This window comes from Bufo gargarizans, chromosome 4 (assembly GCF_014858855.1).
Source record: "Bufo gargarizans isolate SCDJY-AF-19 chromosome 4, ASM1485885v1, whole genome shotgun sequence".
In the NCBI taxonomy this organism is placed as follows: domain Eukaryota; kingdom Metazoa; phylum Chordata; class Amphibia; order Anura; family Bufonidae; genus Bufo; species Bufo gargarizans.
Window position 1 is genome coordinate 179,068,420 of NC_058083.1, and position 17,334 is coordinate 179,085,753.

Sequence of the window (17,334 nt, forward strand, 5' to 3'; positions counted from 1 at the left end):
GTTATATTACAAGTCAACTAACATTTGCTACAATGCTACATCATTATAGGCACACAGCATGATTAGTGGATCATTATACTTCCCTCTGAAGAGATGATTAAAGAGTTTGATTACATGTAAACGATTCAATCACGGATGGTTTTTGGCTTTACATGCGCTGATTTTATGTAACAATTAAAAAAACAAATCTCAAATAAAGACAGATATCACTTAAAATGCTGCTGGGTAAAAAGTAGCCTAAATTACACAAAATTAAAATTTATCATGCTACAAATATTAGTACATATTTCTTTGTCTTTACAATAAATAAAAGATTGCACTTTAATCAGGATTTTTTAAAAGTACTTAATATAATATACTGTAAAAAGAAAAAGAAAAACTACAACAAAATATTGTTGAGCTCCCCATTGCTTTGGTTATGGGAATAAAAAGCAGATAAATCGAGGATTATGATGCGATACCTCCATGAATGTCTGACATTTAATTCTATCACAACGCAAAGAAAAGCAGCAAAAAATATACAAAATATAGATTTATATAAAAGCTGAGTATATGTTGCGTGTCTGTTGCACCATCTTTGAAATGATTTGCACCTTCGGCTGAAATGTTTCCCTGAGGCACTTTATAGTGTCAAAAAACAGGAGGTTCATATAACTAATGCAGTTATTTTAGAAATTCTAAGCTTGGAATCTGGTGGTTAGGCGAAATGAGTGCAGTGTTCTTTAACAGGTAGAGAAAACGATATGGAGGATCTGTCACTAAAATGAGCCCTTTTTTGCATGCGCGCCAGCGGCCGCACCTCTGGCACATGTGCAGTGACGATCTCAGAGTAGGAATGACCGCCCTTAGATCTTCACTGAGCCGGCACTGTGAGCGAGATTTCAGAGCTAGATATTGGAGCAGTGAGGTTGCCTGGCCCTGGCAATTTCACTGGGAGGTGAACTGGCCACAGGAGAGGCAGAGGTGAAGTAGTGCTTCAAGGGGCTAGGCCAGCCCCTTGGTGCTCTGCGCACCTCATTTACATATAACAAAAAGTAAGATATTTTTTGCATTGGTATTACCAATTGCAATTGCAAAGAAAAAAAAGATACTTTTAGTCATCATGATCAACCCTATCAGGTGGTATGCCTGGTTTAATATGGTTGATAATGCTTTTTAAACAATGTCAACATGACATACTGGTTCAAGTAACAATGAAATATTAACTGAGCTCAAAGCTTTACTTTCAATAGTCCACAAAACCGTTATAACTATTCATTACACACCGTCTAATGAGCAATATTTCATCGGTGCAGTTTGCCAAGCAGCCTGAATGTCTTTGGGCCACTGCTTAGCAACAAGACAAGGCCTGCAAGTCAGGTCTCCAATCTCCATTAGTTTTCAAACTGAATATGTGTTGGTAATAAACCTGTTATTCACATACTCTACTAGCATTTAAAGTGCAGAAAATGAGGATGACGGCCAGGGCTTAGAACTGCTTTTCACAGATAGAAATTATTAATTGTGTCAATGATATAGAGTTGGAGGTTTTTGGGGGGATTGGAAAGGTTTTGAAATGTAGGACATCAAGGACATCCATAAATGTTGGAGTAGCCATCTTTCTAAATTCTACTACCATCCATACAAGAGAATGGATGGCATGGAACCTGCTCCCTAAATGGCAGTCAGTGTATGTGTGGCAGATACTTAACAATCATGTTAGTAATCTGCACTTTCTAATCATTATTCCCTTGTTGTAATGGAAATTGGCTCTTCATGCACTGACTTAGATAGACCTGAGGGAGCAGAGCTGCAGGAGGAGGGAAGAGGCAGAAGCCTAAACCAATGAAGAGACAGGAGGTTTGTCTCAGACTACTTCAGACTCCCTCTAGTCACTGTAGCTAAGCTGTATTCACAAATCACAGATTGCGGAGATACAAAGTAATCAATGAGCAAGAACTCAGAAAAATAAATAGCAGGTAATCATGCCCTGTAGGTACTGACTGTGACATATAATTTCTGAGGTCATGATTGGACAATCGCTCAATGTATTTTCAAAGTGTATATTGAGAATAAATACAAACTTGTGTAACAGGAGTGTAATGCAATATTTCAGAGGTTATCCTATAAAAAATATTGCTTATAGCTAAATCCATCCCATAATTATAAACATTTTATATATTTGCACTTAATAAATACATGCTTGTATCTCTAGATATTCCTAGAATATTCCTAGAACCCCCTGCAGTTTCTGCTGAACAACCTTCCTGTGTCCACCTCAGTAAACATGCCATGTTGGACACATGCCCAGTCTAGCTTCTCCCCTTGCTCAACCAATTATACAGACAGATCGGTGATGAGGTAAGCCAGCTCCTTCTGAAGTCACAGCATCGTTTTTTGTTTCTCAGAAGAGATGCTTGGGCAAGTGCAACAGTAACTGTGCTGCTCTCATTACGTGCACAGTATCTCCTCTGTAAAGGACAGAAGATGCTTCAGCTTCACAAGCAAATCAATCACCATACCCAGTATCCTTCCACATACCTGAAAGAGTAGAGAGAGACAGAGAGGCAAGACTGAGCACTTGTGTCCACCTCTGCATATGTATTAGGGTGGACACAAGAAGGCTGCTCAATAGGAACAGCAAGTTTTGCTATACTCACATTATCCTGGAATATATGGGGATACAGGTATTTTTAAAAAGTGAAAATACAAAAAAATGGTTATAATTATGTGCTGAATCTAACAATAAACATTATGTTCATGGTAAAACCCTTTAAACTATAAAATGTACAGTGTTATACTGAACTGTTAAAGGCTATATACACCATTTTTTTATTATTGCATTGTATCCATTTTGAGATAAAAATAATTTTATTTAATTGTTCTTTATTAAATATATGGTGTCATTTTTTTCTGTGCATAGCTGACATACTCTAGTAGCACCCTTTGGATTTTCTGTCGCTTCAGTCAGACCAAGAGCAGATGGGCTCCTTATCTCTGCTCTCTGACATTATGAGCACTCATTATAGCTCAGTTCTTATCTTACTGATAAGAATGTGGCTTAAACAAATGTTTATGACCTCTTAGTAGTTTAGAGATAAGGTTTATTAGATGACCCGCATAAAGTGAAAGTGAAAGTACGAGTTACACAGTTAGATAAACTGTTAATGCTTTGTGACATAATAGCTCAATACATTTTAATAAAGGCCAATTTAAAAATTATTTTAGCCAAAAATGAGTAATATGCAATCATAAATAAATTGCCTCCGAAGGTGTACACAGCCTTTAACTACAGTAAGTAATATTTTGTCTTGCACATTATGGCAATGCAATACTCAATTTCATACTCATATTCTTATGTGTTGGTTCTGAAAAAATACTGTTACTACCAGCCACCATGTACAGCAGACAACCTGCTAGCCTTAAAGAGGTTGGGCAAGAATGGAGGGGTTTCTGGCAAAACCCCCCACTTGGCCAGAACTGTAAAGGGAAGCATACTTACCTGCTTCCTGATGCAGGCTCCCCGCTCCTTCTCCTCACAGCCTGCAATGGTCTGCTTGGCTCCCTCGCTGTAAAAATCTAGTTTTACATCGCCTGCAGCAAATAATTGGCTGCGGCGGTGACTGGCTCATCTTACGTCATGACAAATAGTCACATGACCACAGATTGGATGCAGTGATTTGCTGCGGTGATGTCAAACTTGATTTTTTCAGAAAGGGAGCCTAGCGGAGCAGGCTTGCAAGAGAAGGGGCGAGAAGCAGGTAAGTAAGCTTTCTTGTACAGGTGTGGCCAAGAGGGAAGGGGTTGCCAAAACTCCCCCACCCATTCTTGCACAACCCCTTTAAGGCACAGTTGAATTTTAAGGCACTCTTTTGATTTGTGTGCGCTGTTTATCACTTAAGATTGTAAACATTCAGCAAATTTCCCTTCTTTATGACAGCAATATCATAACAGTTATGACAAGCAATTTCAAGTTAAATGCATGAAATTTTACAATACACTATCTACACGTATATCTAGTCTGTGTATGTAGAAATTTCTTGTTTGTATGCATTTGTATCCATGTATGAACCTTTTTGTGTGGTCATGTTTATGTATGTCGATGTTTCTGTGGAAAACCACATCAATATACAAAGCCTTATCACAAGTCACAAATGTTTGGATAGCATTGAATTATTTTGCGTTTTGATCCTTTGTTTAGAAATAAAGTCAACCACTAATTTGGGTTCAGCTAAGGAGCAGAAAACTGCTGTTGCAATAAACTTATATATCTACGTAGCAGAAACAAATTTCAGCTATGTCCTGGGTTTACATTTCAAAAAGGTGCATCAAAACACTAAAAATGTATTGAAACAGTAAAAATATGAATATAAAATGTAAAATGGAACATGTCTGTATTTATTTAAAAATGAATATTTGAATAAAATGGATTATAATGCGCAGCATTAGTTAAGTTTACATCTCTAACCTGTCTTCATCGTTTACTTCATAAAGAAGTACTGAAGTATAAAGGCAAATAAAATAGACAAGGTTGCAAAGCCTAAAACAATAAGAATTGCAAACTGTTCATCAGTAGGCACCATGCCCTTAAGTTTTGAACGCTCAAGGCGTGATAGGTCCTCCGGCAACATGAGATCATTCCGTCTCATAACAAAAGATGCAGATGGACTGTAAGCTCCACAGAGTTCCTGTGAGGTTTCGATACATCGACGACATACACAAACCCGAAATCTGTAATCCATATTCGTTTGGACACCTGAGATGTGAAATGATGTATCTTCTCCTTTGTATACCTGCAATATACAATCTTTGTTATATACTTTTTGGATGAAATTTCTTGTGTCTTTTATAATAAAATAAAAGGAGAATCTCAGCTAAATCGAACACTTCCAATGAAATAACATAAAAATGTATATATCCAATATTATCCAAACCCTAACAAAATCATACCACACACTGCCGCAGTATTCAATTGCTTTCATTTCATTTTCTTATTTTTTAGCCTAGTTGGAAATTCAAGAAAGAAGACTTAACTGTAACCAGAACCTACAGTTGACAATGCTATACTAAACAAGGCCAAAGGAAATCATCTAAGATAGTATTTCTAACACATGGAAACTTAGCTCCTATTCACTTGAGCTGTTGAATTAAGTCTGTCTTTTTCTTTCTGCTGGTGTCTGTACTTCCTCCCTCCACCCTCTCCATCATCTTCTATTGGATGATGATCATTTAGTGAGCAGGCAGCCTGTCTTGACTTAACAAGCTGGATTTATCACACATTTGGGAAAGAAAGTTTATTTAGAAAGGGGGACAGGCGTTAACTTTAGAATACAGCATTTTCTCTGATAAGATATTTTACAAAGTTTCTTATATTCACTTGTACTATTTATTTATGGAAAGTTGTATGAAGTTCCTTCCATGGATACATGGATAGTAATGGCTGGATGGGTATGCAAGTATGACATTATCACTATGGGAGAATTGATCACTTTCAGTGATTTTGGTATCAATTTTAAGTCTATCTTTGCTTTGTGAGGTTGCGCCAAATTTATAAAATGGCGCATAGTAGTAATATATTTGGCACAAGTGCAATGTAGTGTACACCTAGGTCTGCAAAAGTACACCGGGGTTGCCTGGAATGGAGATGCAACTTTTTTGTGAATGCTTTAAAAAGTTGCACATCACAAATGAAGAGTAATTGATCAGCACCCCAGAATATTTTTCAGTGCTCAGTGGTAAAGAAAAGTCTCCTATGTAATTGGTATAGATACAACGGCACTCAAATTTGATGCTAATTATGTATTCTCTTTACTAAAGGTACTTCATTGATGACAAATCAAAGGCCTTTGAAGTACCTTTAATAAAGGGAACACATATTTAGCATTACACATCATAAATGAGACCTAAAGGTGTTTTTATCAGAAATTCTGACCAACCTTTTACTTCTAAAAGTGGTAAGGCTCACCAAATATCGCCAAAAAAAATACACCAAATGTTGAACGCGGGCATCACTTGCGAAATCTTTATGCCACAAATCTGGTGTAGCAGACTATGTTTCTACAACAGCCCACAACATCTAAATTATGAGATTAAATTATCAACACAAGTATATGAAAAAATGCAGCATTTATAGTTTCATAGCATAACTTATGCTAGAGCTCTGTTAAAAGTTCAACCTCTGGGAAAAAGTCACAGGCCACATGTCAGCATCAGAAGATTTCTTGATATGCAAGACTTTTTGTGACTGCCACTTGACATTTCCCCACACAGGAAAACCTTGAGGTTGTGCAATGGTGACTCTAATCTGCAATTATCTACACTGTTGCATGGTCAATAGTCACTGTGGAGCCCTAGTCTTGGAGCAAAATCTTCTACTTTACAGAAAACTTAAGTCTTAAGAGACTACCAAGGTCACTGAGGTGTTTATTTCTTAGGCTACTTTCACACTCGCGTTTTGGCTTTCCGTTTGTGAGATCCGTCATGGGCTCTCACAAGCGGTCCAAAACGGATCAGTTTTGCCCAAATGCAGTCTCCATTCCGCTCTGGAGGCGGACACCAAAAGCTGCCTGCATGCGGATCCATCTCCTATTGACTTTCAATGGAGTTTATGATGGATCTGTCTTGGCTATGTTACAGATAATACAAACGGATCAGTTCACGACAGATGCATGCGGTTGTACTATTGTAACGGATCAGTTTTTGCAGATCCATGACGGATCCGCCCAAAACGCATGTGAAAGTAGCCTAATAATAACGGTCATAGAGGGAGTGGGATCTCAAGTAGAACTCAAGCTCATTGATCAGGATATTATCCACTATTATATCTCCGCTTGGCTTGATATACAATTGTACTTGTTAATACATCATCTTTCCCCCATCTTGCTGAAACCCCCCAACAGACCTATCAATCACGATCAATGGCTGCACACTCTCCCCGGTCAACCAAGTCCGCTGCCTTGGAGTGACCTTGGATTCTGCCCTCTCCTTCAGACCGCGCATCCAAGCCCTTTCCACCACCTGCCACCTCCAACTCAAAAACATCTCCCGCAACCGCGCTTTCCTCAACTTTGAATCTGCGAAAATGCTTGTACATGCCCTCATCATCTCCCGCCTAGACTACTGCAATATTCTCCTCTGTGGCCTTCCATCTAGCACTCTCGCACCCCTCCAATCTATCCTCAACTCTGCTGCCCAACTAATCCACCTCTCACCCTATTACTCCTCTGCCAATCCCTTCACTGGATCCTCATTTCCCAGCGAATTCACTTCAAAATACTAACAAATACATACAAGGCCATCCACAACCTGTCCCCTCCCTACATCTCTGAGCTTCTTTCCTGATACATCCCCACATGCACTCTCCGATTCAACAAGATCTCCTTCTCTCCTCTCCTCTTATCACCTCTTCCCACAATCGCCTCAAATATTTCTCCCGTGCATCCCCCAAACTCTGGAACTCGCTACCCCAACATATAAGACTCTCACCTACAGTGGAATCTTTCAAAAGAAACCTGAAAACCCACCTCTTTAGACAAGCCTACAACAAGTGACCCTGCTGCCTCTATACCGCCATGACCAACTTCACCCGCACCTACTGTGTCCTTCTCCCATACCATGTAGATTGTAAGCCCTCACGGGCAGGGCCCTCTGTCCTTCTCTACCAGTCTGTAACCCGTCTTGTTTATGATTAGTGCAATTGTCTGTATTATGTATGTATACCTCTTCTCATATGTACAGCGCTATGGAATTAATGGCGCTTAAATAATAATAATAATAATAATAATACACCTTTTATCAGAACAAACTATAGACATTTTTTTTATTACATATGGCAGAGAGTGGGATTTCTGTTTTCCCACATGTTGCAACAAAATAAAAATGTAAATTATATATCTCAGAGCACAAATGCCCCTCTCCTCACATTTTATGCAATTTCCATGCATTTTTTATGCATTTCCATGGCATGCAGGAGATACGTTTCGTGTGACAGGAGAGTAGAATTAGCTAGCAATTTACTGACTCTGCTGCTCAATTTATCATAATTCAAATATTATGCTTCAATATGTTTTATTTTTATCTTGCTTTAATTCAGTTACATATGACATGCCTTAACCACCATGTAAATTTTATACGCTGCTTATTTTAAAAAAAAAAGTCTCTCCTGTCCCATATTGAGGTCTATGATAGATAGGTAGTCAAATAATAACTAAAAATATAAAAACAGAATACATGCAAGCATGAAACACATCTGTTATAATTTTGCTATATATATTTTTTCTATGTATAGACATAATATGTGAATAACTACAGGTGAAACTCAAAAAATTAGAATATCGTGCAAAAGTTTATTTATTTCAGTAATGCAACTTAAAATTAGAATATTGTGAAAAGGTTCAATATTCTAGGCTGAAAGTGTCACCCTCTAGTCAGCTAATTAGTCCATACCCCCTCAGCAAAGGGGACCTGAGATTGTGACTTTGGGGTTTAATAAGCTGTAAGCCATAATCATCCAAATTATAAAAAAGGCTTGAAATATCTCGCTTTGCCTGTAATGAGTCTATCTCATATGTTAGTTTAACCTTTTAGGTCGCATTACTGAAATAAATGAACTTTGCACAATATTCAAATTTTTTGACTTTCACCTGTATAGGCCATTACAGCAAAATGAGAGTTGGGAAATAAAGACCTATGCGACTCTTCCACAAAGCATTTGCTGTGGAAAACACTTTAATGGGAATTATCAGGGAAATCAAAGTCACCATACATATGTAGAAGACAATATCATCATCTCTGGGAAAGCTGCACGACTTTACCTCGGAGGAGCACACCTATAAATATGTGACTGATGGTGTTCTCACACTGGGGAAGTCAAGAACTTTCATGAACTGTTCTGGAAGTCTGTTAAACATTTAGAGGGAGGACAGTTATGGATTGAAGGACGCACTATGCTGATTGGATAACTTAGCACTTTAAAGGTGTTCCAGGAGGCAATGTGTGTGTGTTGATTTCAGTATATATAAGAAAACACAAAGTAGACTACTTTGGCACTTTCTATCTTACAATACCCTCTTCTTCCACCTCGTACCCATGTTCCTTAGTTAGGTGTATGTATTCATATCACCTTGTTAAGGTCTCTTTCACACTTGCACAATTTATTTCAGTTTTTTTTTTCCTTCAGAAGTGTCAGATTTGGCACACAACTGACCCAAATGGAGTTAAACAGATCCTGCATACAGGATTTTTCTCTCCACTGTTTTTGACTGAATCTGAGACAAGGGCCCCAAACAGATCCTCGGACGCAGATGTAAACAAGTCCTCGGGATAAACGCTTTAAAGAGAATAAGTGAGATCCAACACCCCTCCTCCCCCAAACTAGAGTAAGCGGTGTATAGTGTCAGTGATGCTGAGTCCAATTATGTTATTTTTATCTTAATACCCACTTGCATTCTGACTCTATGCTCCCACAAACCAGCAGTAAAATGTGTTGCAAGGACTCCTCTTTGAGTCCTCTGCATTATAAGTGTGAGCATGGGAGTCCCCTCAATGCATTTTATTGCTGGTTTGTAGGAGTACAGCGTCAGAAATAGGGCTGCAGTAAACGATTATTTTAGAAATAGAGTATTCTATCGATAATTTTTTACGATTAATCAAGTAATCTAATAAGAAAAAAATAATTAATAGACTGTTTTCCTTTATAAAAACTCATCAGACCCCTACCATCAGTCCCCGACACCCTTCATCCCCCCCTGTGCGATCAGCCCATGTTCATCAGTTTCCCCCAGTGCCATCAGCTCCACTATCCCTCAGTGCCTTCAGTATAGCAGTACATTCACAAGACCAAAACAGGTCCGCAAACAGGGATACCGTCCGTGTCCGTTGTGCATTTTGTGGTTAGCCCTATGATAGAAATGCCTATTCTTGTCCGCAATTGCGAACAAGTCTAGGACATGCTCTATATGTTTGGCGGGGCCTTGTAACGGAACTATAGATGTGGACAGCACCGTGTGTGCTGTCCGCATCTTTTGTGGCCCTATTAAAGTTAATGGGTCCGCAGCTGTTCCACAATTAGTGGACCCATAAATCCAGTCATGTGACTGTACCCTAATATTGTGCGATCCTGTGAGAGGAGGGGAAGTCAGCACGGGACCTGTCACGGACACACGCTCACTGGTGGTTGTCTGGCCTTATATGCTGCCAACAGAGATTCAGATTGAGGTGCAAGTTCACTAGATCCTACTGCCCTCAGGTAGGGCACATCTAGCTGGTACACCATAATACTGGGCACCTCCACAACTACTGACCAGAAACAATAGGGCACTAAGGACAGCGCTATCTATGCCAGTGGGGAATTTTAATTAGTATGGAAAACGCTGAGTGAAGAGTACCACATGGAAGGCTGTACTTGTCATACACACAGGTCGCCATATTGCTTGCCATTTCCAGAAGACCAGCTTAGCAGCCTGTGACTTGCAAGCAGAGCGCATAGGTCTAGACACCATGGCTCTCAGCCTCAGCACCGGTCTCCTCCACAGGATGGTGCCACCTTCCTTCACTACACATACATTCCAGCCTAGTGGCCTTGCTGGTACATTACAACCTGTTCACATTGTCGTATATGAATGCGCTAGTCACCTGGTGGCATTTCTTCTTAAACTGAGACGCATCTAACCAGACCCCGCACTCTTCTGGCTGCAGCAGGGCACGTTTTCTGCTCTTCATCTCGGGCACGGGCAGCAATGGAGGCGGAACACTGTGCTGGTGTCACTGGCCGCCTAATAGACTGGCTCTGAAATGCAGTTTCCAATTTCCCATGCTGGGTCCTTGCTGTGAGCCTGAGGTGTCCTGCGCATAGCCTGCACTGTGTGGACTACAGCCTAGTTGTCTGAGTAACTGCCTGCTCTCCGCTACTGAAAATTGTACTTCAAGGTGAGAGGGAGACCCTGCCATGATTGGAGTACACAAGCAGTCAAAGGACATTGCAGGTGACCACAGGTGCCCACGGAGTGGTGAGTAATAGCAAGCGCTTAACTCCTGCTCCATGGTCACATGACACAAACGAATCCTAGATGCCAAAAATTTGCATCAAGAATTTTTTTGTGTAAAATTACTCGATTCAATCGAGTAATTGTTTCAGCCCTAGTCAGAACATAAGTGAGTATGAAGATAAAAATGATATAACCGGACTATGCATCAAATCCATTATACACTGCTAACTATGGTTTGGAAGGTGTTTTGAAGCTGACAGATTCCCTTTAAAGATCCAGTTGTCTTTGATCAAACATAAAGGCACCCTAAAATGCAGCAGATTCTACAGTGATCAAGTCTGAACCAGTGTTACAACTACAACAGTGAGAGTTGCATAATGAGCGGAGATTCTTAATTCAAATCATGAGTAGTAAATTCTAGTAGGCACCAACGTCTCAGAGCACGGGTGGCAGGAGAGTGGTGCTGTGGTTAGTGCTTATTCCTTGCAGATCTGGGATCATGGCCTTACATCTGGCAAAGTATAAATCTGCATGGTGTCTCAAACTCTCCTGTTTAGTCTCTTTTCACTACACTACTTCGTATTTCTCTGTTTCTTAGCACAGTCCAAAAACCTACTGGTCCTGGGATGTTTGTGTCCAAAACATAGTAATTAGGTTAGACCACAGGGATCCATTTTAGTGCATTCACATGTTTTAGAATGTGTCCAGTTCTATACTACAAGCACAAAATAATATTGCACCTTCCTCCTGGCTTCTCCATAAATGGCCAAGTGTCCATATATTGTCAATGGGGAGTAAACTGTTGCCAGACACCTCTGGTGGTGGCTTATCTCATCTTAGAACAAAAGGATCAGGCATTTAGATTCATCATGTCTGATTCTTTTTTCCCTCAACATAATTTTAGCTGAAATAGGTGGGCTTGGATGACTTTTCTTTTATGCACGTGGGGGGTCAGACCTCCTTTGAAAAATAAATAAAAAACAGGTGTGATTGCCGTTAACTTCAGTATATAAATCTTTATATCTCGTTCAAATATGTGCTGGACAAAGAAATATGGGTGGGTGGGTGGGGGGGGGGGGGGTTGGTAGGGTCTTCACAACGGAGAGCATCATTCACTGTCCTTTCTTTGCTCACAAAAGTGACAAGAAGACTACAAAAACGAAAAAAGAAAATCGCCTGCTCTCTATTTTGAAGATCCTGACAATTTCTTCCTGGGATGCTGTCACTGGTTGGAAATTTTCCGGTTTTGAGTGTATTTAAGCTGGTCACATACATTCGATAGCTGTCACCCGAACAAATATTTGGTTGATCTATATTTCTCCCAACTCCTACATACACACAAACTTTTGGCAGTGGCTTATCTCCAGAGAAAACAAAAGGACCAAGCAAAAAATTTAGTTCACCTGATCCTCTTCACCCTTTACATAATCTGTTGGGGAAGAGTAGGGCTGAACCTACACTTTCGACTGAGACTACACTGTAGGGCTTTAGATTTTACAGGGCTTGAATAAGATTATCAAAATAAGGCCTCTTTCACACTACAGTTTTTTGCGTTCCGTATACGGTCCGTTTTTTGCGTTCCGTATACGGAACCATTCATTTCAATGGTTCCGCAAAAAAACTGAATGTGTTCCGTATGCATTCCGTTTCCGTATTTCCGTTTTTCCGTTCCGTTGAAAAGATAGAACATGTCCTATATTTGGCCGAGAATCACAGTCCGTGGCTCCATTCAAGTCAATGGGGCCGCAAAAAAAACGGAACACATACGGAAATGCATCCGTATGTCTTCCGTATCCGTTCCGTTTTTTGCGGAACCATCAATTGAAAATGTTATGCCCAGCCCAATTTTTAATATGAAATTACTGTATACTGTATTTGCCATACGGAAAAACGGAACGGAACAACGGAACGGAAACGGAACCACAACGGAAGCAAAAAACGGAACAACGGATCCGTGAAAAACGGAACGCAAAACACTGAATGCAACATACTGTAGTGTGAAAGAGGCCTAAGACTGCTTATCCCAAGGGCTGTGTATGGGGATGCAACTCAACCGGATCCAAGTAAATGAGACTGAGCTGCAGTATACAACATAGCCTATGGACAGGGTTGGCTATGTTTATGGAAAAAGCAGCCACGATTTTTCAATCTCATAAAACCACTTTAATACGATACTAACAATAGCAAGATTTCCACATTAGTGCTGTAAGTTATATTAATAGTCATAGGGCAGACACACAAAATAGATAATAAAATATTATTTTTTGTTGTTTTTTAATGAGAACAACTAATGAATTTAAGAGATATGACTGCATTTCAGATATAATATTCAGCATCTACAAATCTGAATTAAAGAATACCATAATAAAGTTAGCTAGAGCAATTAGATAATATTTCAAAGCGAAAATGAAATTTTATTCTAGAATTCTTTGGGGACATGCTCTAATTTACTATTTGGGTTCTATCTACAATGTCCAACTTATGGTTTTAGAGCTGATCAGCATGACTTATGGTTGTCTCTCAAGGAATTACAATTTAATTACTATTTCTGTAAAACTCAGGCAAATGATTTTTGTGGCTAATTATAAGGCTCTCGTAGTTAAGATAAATTGGCAGACTAGACCAGTATTTCAAGAAGATACTGAGCTCCTGCAGGAAAGACAATGAATACTATAAAGATAGTTTTAGAGTTATTCCCAGTTTGATCTATCTACAGTGTATCTATCTATCTATCTATCTATCTATCTATCTGGATAGGCGTGGAAGATTGCCATGGGAAAAGTGTAAAATTAAGGAATAAAAAATATAAATGATAAAGGAGGAAACATGTTATATGGACACATGGGAGGGGGCTAATCAATGAATAGTTACACATTTTTGTGTATGCCTCTTAAAAACTTGCCTCATCTTACACTGGCATGTAAAATGCCAATCTTAATAAACTGCTTCATTCAAAATGGTACCTGAGTACTAAGGGTTGATAAGCTCCCTGGGGTATCAAGATGCTTATTTAATTTTATTACCTGTTTGTATTCTGACTCTCGTCCAACTTGTACTTGTAATATGTACCCAAGTGGATCGCCCCTCATAGGCGGTACTGTCTCCCAGGAAATTTCACATGTGTTTCCTTCTAAGTGTGTTACACGAGGAGCTGAAATAAAAACAATAATTAGATAGGAAAAACCTTATTATTCCAATGTGACTGCAGCAGGGTTGGCAATGTAATTTTTAGCTTTTTTGTCTGGACAAGTTATCAAAAAGAAAACAAAAAAAACACAGTCAATACCTTCTGATGGGAAATTAAAAAGTGAAGTATAGCGTAGAATAATGATATGAACACATCAGCAGCATTTACTGAGAGCCTTAAAGTATAACGGTCATATTTTTTATATTTTTTTGAGTATTGGATTGTGGTGATTAATATCTCCTTGGTGGCCCTATTTAAACTTTTCACTGGGTATTCAATTACCCCTTAATTCCACAGTTTTGTTCCCTGCACTGCCTATTACCTGTGCTTAAAATAAGGTTGCTAGGCAAGGTCAGATTACTGACAACCAGGGACTGTTGGTAAATGATTAAAGCCAGGTCCTCCCCAGCAGCTGATAACAGTGCCTGGGCTGTGTGCACTTCTCCCTGTCCCTGCGCTTGGCAGATGCTCCCTCACTCAGCAGACTGGGACAATGCAGTGTTGGAGCAGCGCAGACTGGTGAAGGCAGATCTGCCATCTGCCCAGTGTATAAATGAAAGCAACATGTGGTAAGAGGACCCCTTTGTGCTGCAGGAGATTAACCCTTTAGGGGGGAGGGCTCTGGTTACTGACACTTTTGGGGGGCTATTATTACTGGCTAGTGAGGGCAGGCGGGATTAGCCTCAGGGTGAGGGCAGTGGCGGCCATCTTAACTGAATAGTGAAATTGCAGTTTTATGCAGACTGGTTGCTAAGGGCTGAATCTTATTAAATATGGGGTGAGTCAGTCTAATAGTAACTGATTCTGGAATATCATGTTATTAGTAACTACATATATGAAAATTGAAATTAGGGTCTAAGTGTGACAGTTATCCTTTAAGGATATGTTCACCAGACCAATTCATGTGGATTTTGTAATGTATTCCACATCAAAATCCATGTGAAATCCACAACAAACCATGTCCTATTGGCAATTTGCATTGCCTTTATAGGTTAAGGATTTCAAATCTGATGAAAAAAGTGACATCTCAAAAATACAGAATATGCATCCTTCAGCCAGGAAGCCGCACACAGATTAGTCCCATTGAATGGGGTAATCTGTGGCTAGATAAGTGGCAGGACAAAATATAAATCTGTGGTAGAAACTGAAGGCTCATCATAGGATTTCTTTCTTGGGTCCTGCAGAAAATACACATTCTATCTTTCCTTTCTGGATTTTAATTTATGTGAGCCTACCCTAAAATGATGAAAATTACAATCTCAATATCCTGCACAAGGAATCACAGATTCATCAAGTTTCGTTTACAAACAATGGAAAAAATTGCCCTATTTTACAGATTATCCATGTGATCTATGACCCTAGAAGACACACTTCCAGTGATCCAGGAAGATGAGATGTGAAAATGAGCTACATTGTCATACACACCGGATTCCAAAAAAGTTGGGACACTAAACAAATTGTAAATAAAAACTGAATGCAATGATGTGGAGATGGCAAATGTCAATATTTTATTTGTAATAGAACGTAGATGACAGATCAAACGTTTAATCCGAGTAAATGTATCATTTTAAAGGAAAGATACGTTGATTCAAATTTTCAGTGTCAACAAATCCCCAAAAAGTTTGGACAAGTAGCAATTAGAGGCTGGAAAAAGTAAATTTGAGCATAACGAAGAGCTGGAAGACCAATTAACACTAATTAGGTCAATTGGCAACATGATTGGGTATACAAAGAGCTTCTCAGAGTGGCAGTGTCTCTCAGAAGCCAAGATGGGTAGAGGATCACCAATTCCCACAATGTTGCGCAGAAAGATAGTGGAGCAATATCAGAAAGGTGTTACCCAGTGAAAAATTGCAAAGACTGTGCATCTATCATCATCAACTGTGCATAACATCATCCAAAGATTCAGAGAATCTGGAACAATCTTTGTGCCTAAGGGTCAAGGCCGTAAAACCATACTGGATGCCCGTGATCTCCGGGCCCTTAAACGACACTGCACCACAAACAGGAATGCTACTGTAAAGGAAATCACAGAATGGGCTCAGGAATACTTCCAGAAACCATTGTCAGTGAACACAATCCACCGTGCCATCCGCCGTTGCCAGCTCTACAGTGCAAAGAAGAAGCCATTTCTAAGCAAGATCCACAAGCTCAGGCGTTTTCACTGGGCCAGGGATCATTTAAAATGGAGTGTGGCAAAATGGAAGACTGTTCTGTGGTCAGACGAGTCACGATTCAAAGTTCTTTTTGGAAATCTGGGACGCCATGTCATCCGGACCAAAGAGGACAAGGACAACCCAAGTTGTTATCAACGCTCAGTTCAGAAGCCTGCATCTCTGATGGTATGGGGTTGCATGAGTGGCATGGGCAGCTTGCATGTCTGGAAAGGCACCATCAATGCAGAAAAATATATTCAGGTTCTAGAACAACATATGCTCCCATCCAGACGTCATCTCTTTCAGGGAAGACCCTGCATTTTTCAACAAGATAATGCCAGACCACATTCTGCATCAATCACAACATCATGGCTGCGTAGGAGAAGGATCCGGGTACAGAAATGGCCAGTCTGCAGTCCAGATCTTTCACCTATAGAGAACATTTGGCGCATCATAAAGAGGAAGGTGCAACAAAGAAGGCCCAAGATGATTGAACAGTTAGAGGCCTGTATTAGACAAGAATGGGAGAGCATTCCTATTTCTAAACTTGAGAAACTGGTCTCCTCGATCCCCAGAAGTCTGTTGAGTGTTGTAAGAAGAAGGGGAGATGCCACACAGTGGTGAAAATGGCCTTGTCCCAACTTTTTGGGGATTTGTTGACACCATGAAATTCTGATTCAACATATTTTTCCCTTTAAATGGTACATTTTCTCAGTTTAAACTTTTGTTCTGTTAATTAATGTTCTATTCTGAATAAAATATTAGAAGTTGGCACCTCCACATCATTGCATTCAGTTTTTATTCACGATTTGTATAGTGTCCCAACTTTTTTGGAATCTGGTTTGTACCTGAAGTCACCAGAAAGAGCATCTCAGAGTAGGAAAATCACCTGTGACAACCAACTTTCTGCTAGAAAGGTGGTATTTTGGTTGTCTTCACCTAGTCTGGTGACACTTTAGGGTGTCTAGGAAACTAATATATGGGAAAATGCTTGGAGGGTCCTCAAAGTGAGGAAAGGGTGATTTTT

The 17,334-nt window shown here is 39.7% G+C and overlaps 1 protein-coding gene across 4 annotated transcripts in view; it reads right to left on the reverse strand.

The window, feature by feature from the left end:
• Positions 1 to 891: 891 nt before the first annotated feature.
• The window catches only part of FNDC3B (fibronectin type III domain containing 3B), a 373,528-nt gene continuing 357,085 nt past the window's right edge, over positions 892 to 17,334 (reverse strand). For all 4 annotated transcript variants that reach the window (XM_044291978.1, XM_044291975.1, XM_044291976.1 and 1 more), the window contains exons 25-26: positions 13,988 to 14,115; positions 892 to 4,772 (exon numbers count right to left, since the gene is read on the reverse strand). In XM_044291978.1, the coding sequence (XP_044147913.1) occupies positions 4,461 to 4,772; positions 13,988 to 14,115 (440 nt within the window). In that variant the 3' untranslated portion in view covers positions 892 to 4,460. The remainder of the gene's footprint in view (positions 4,773 to 13,987; positions 14,116 to 17,334) is intronic.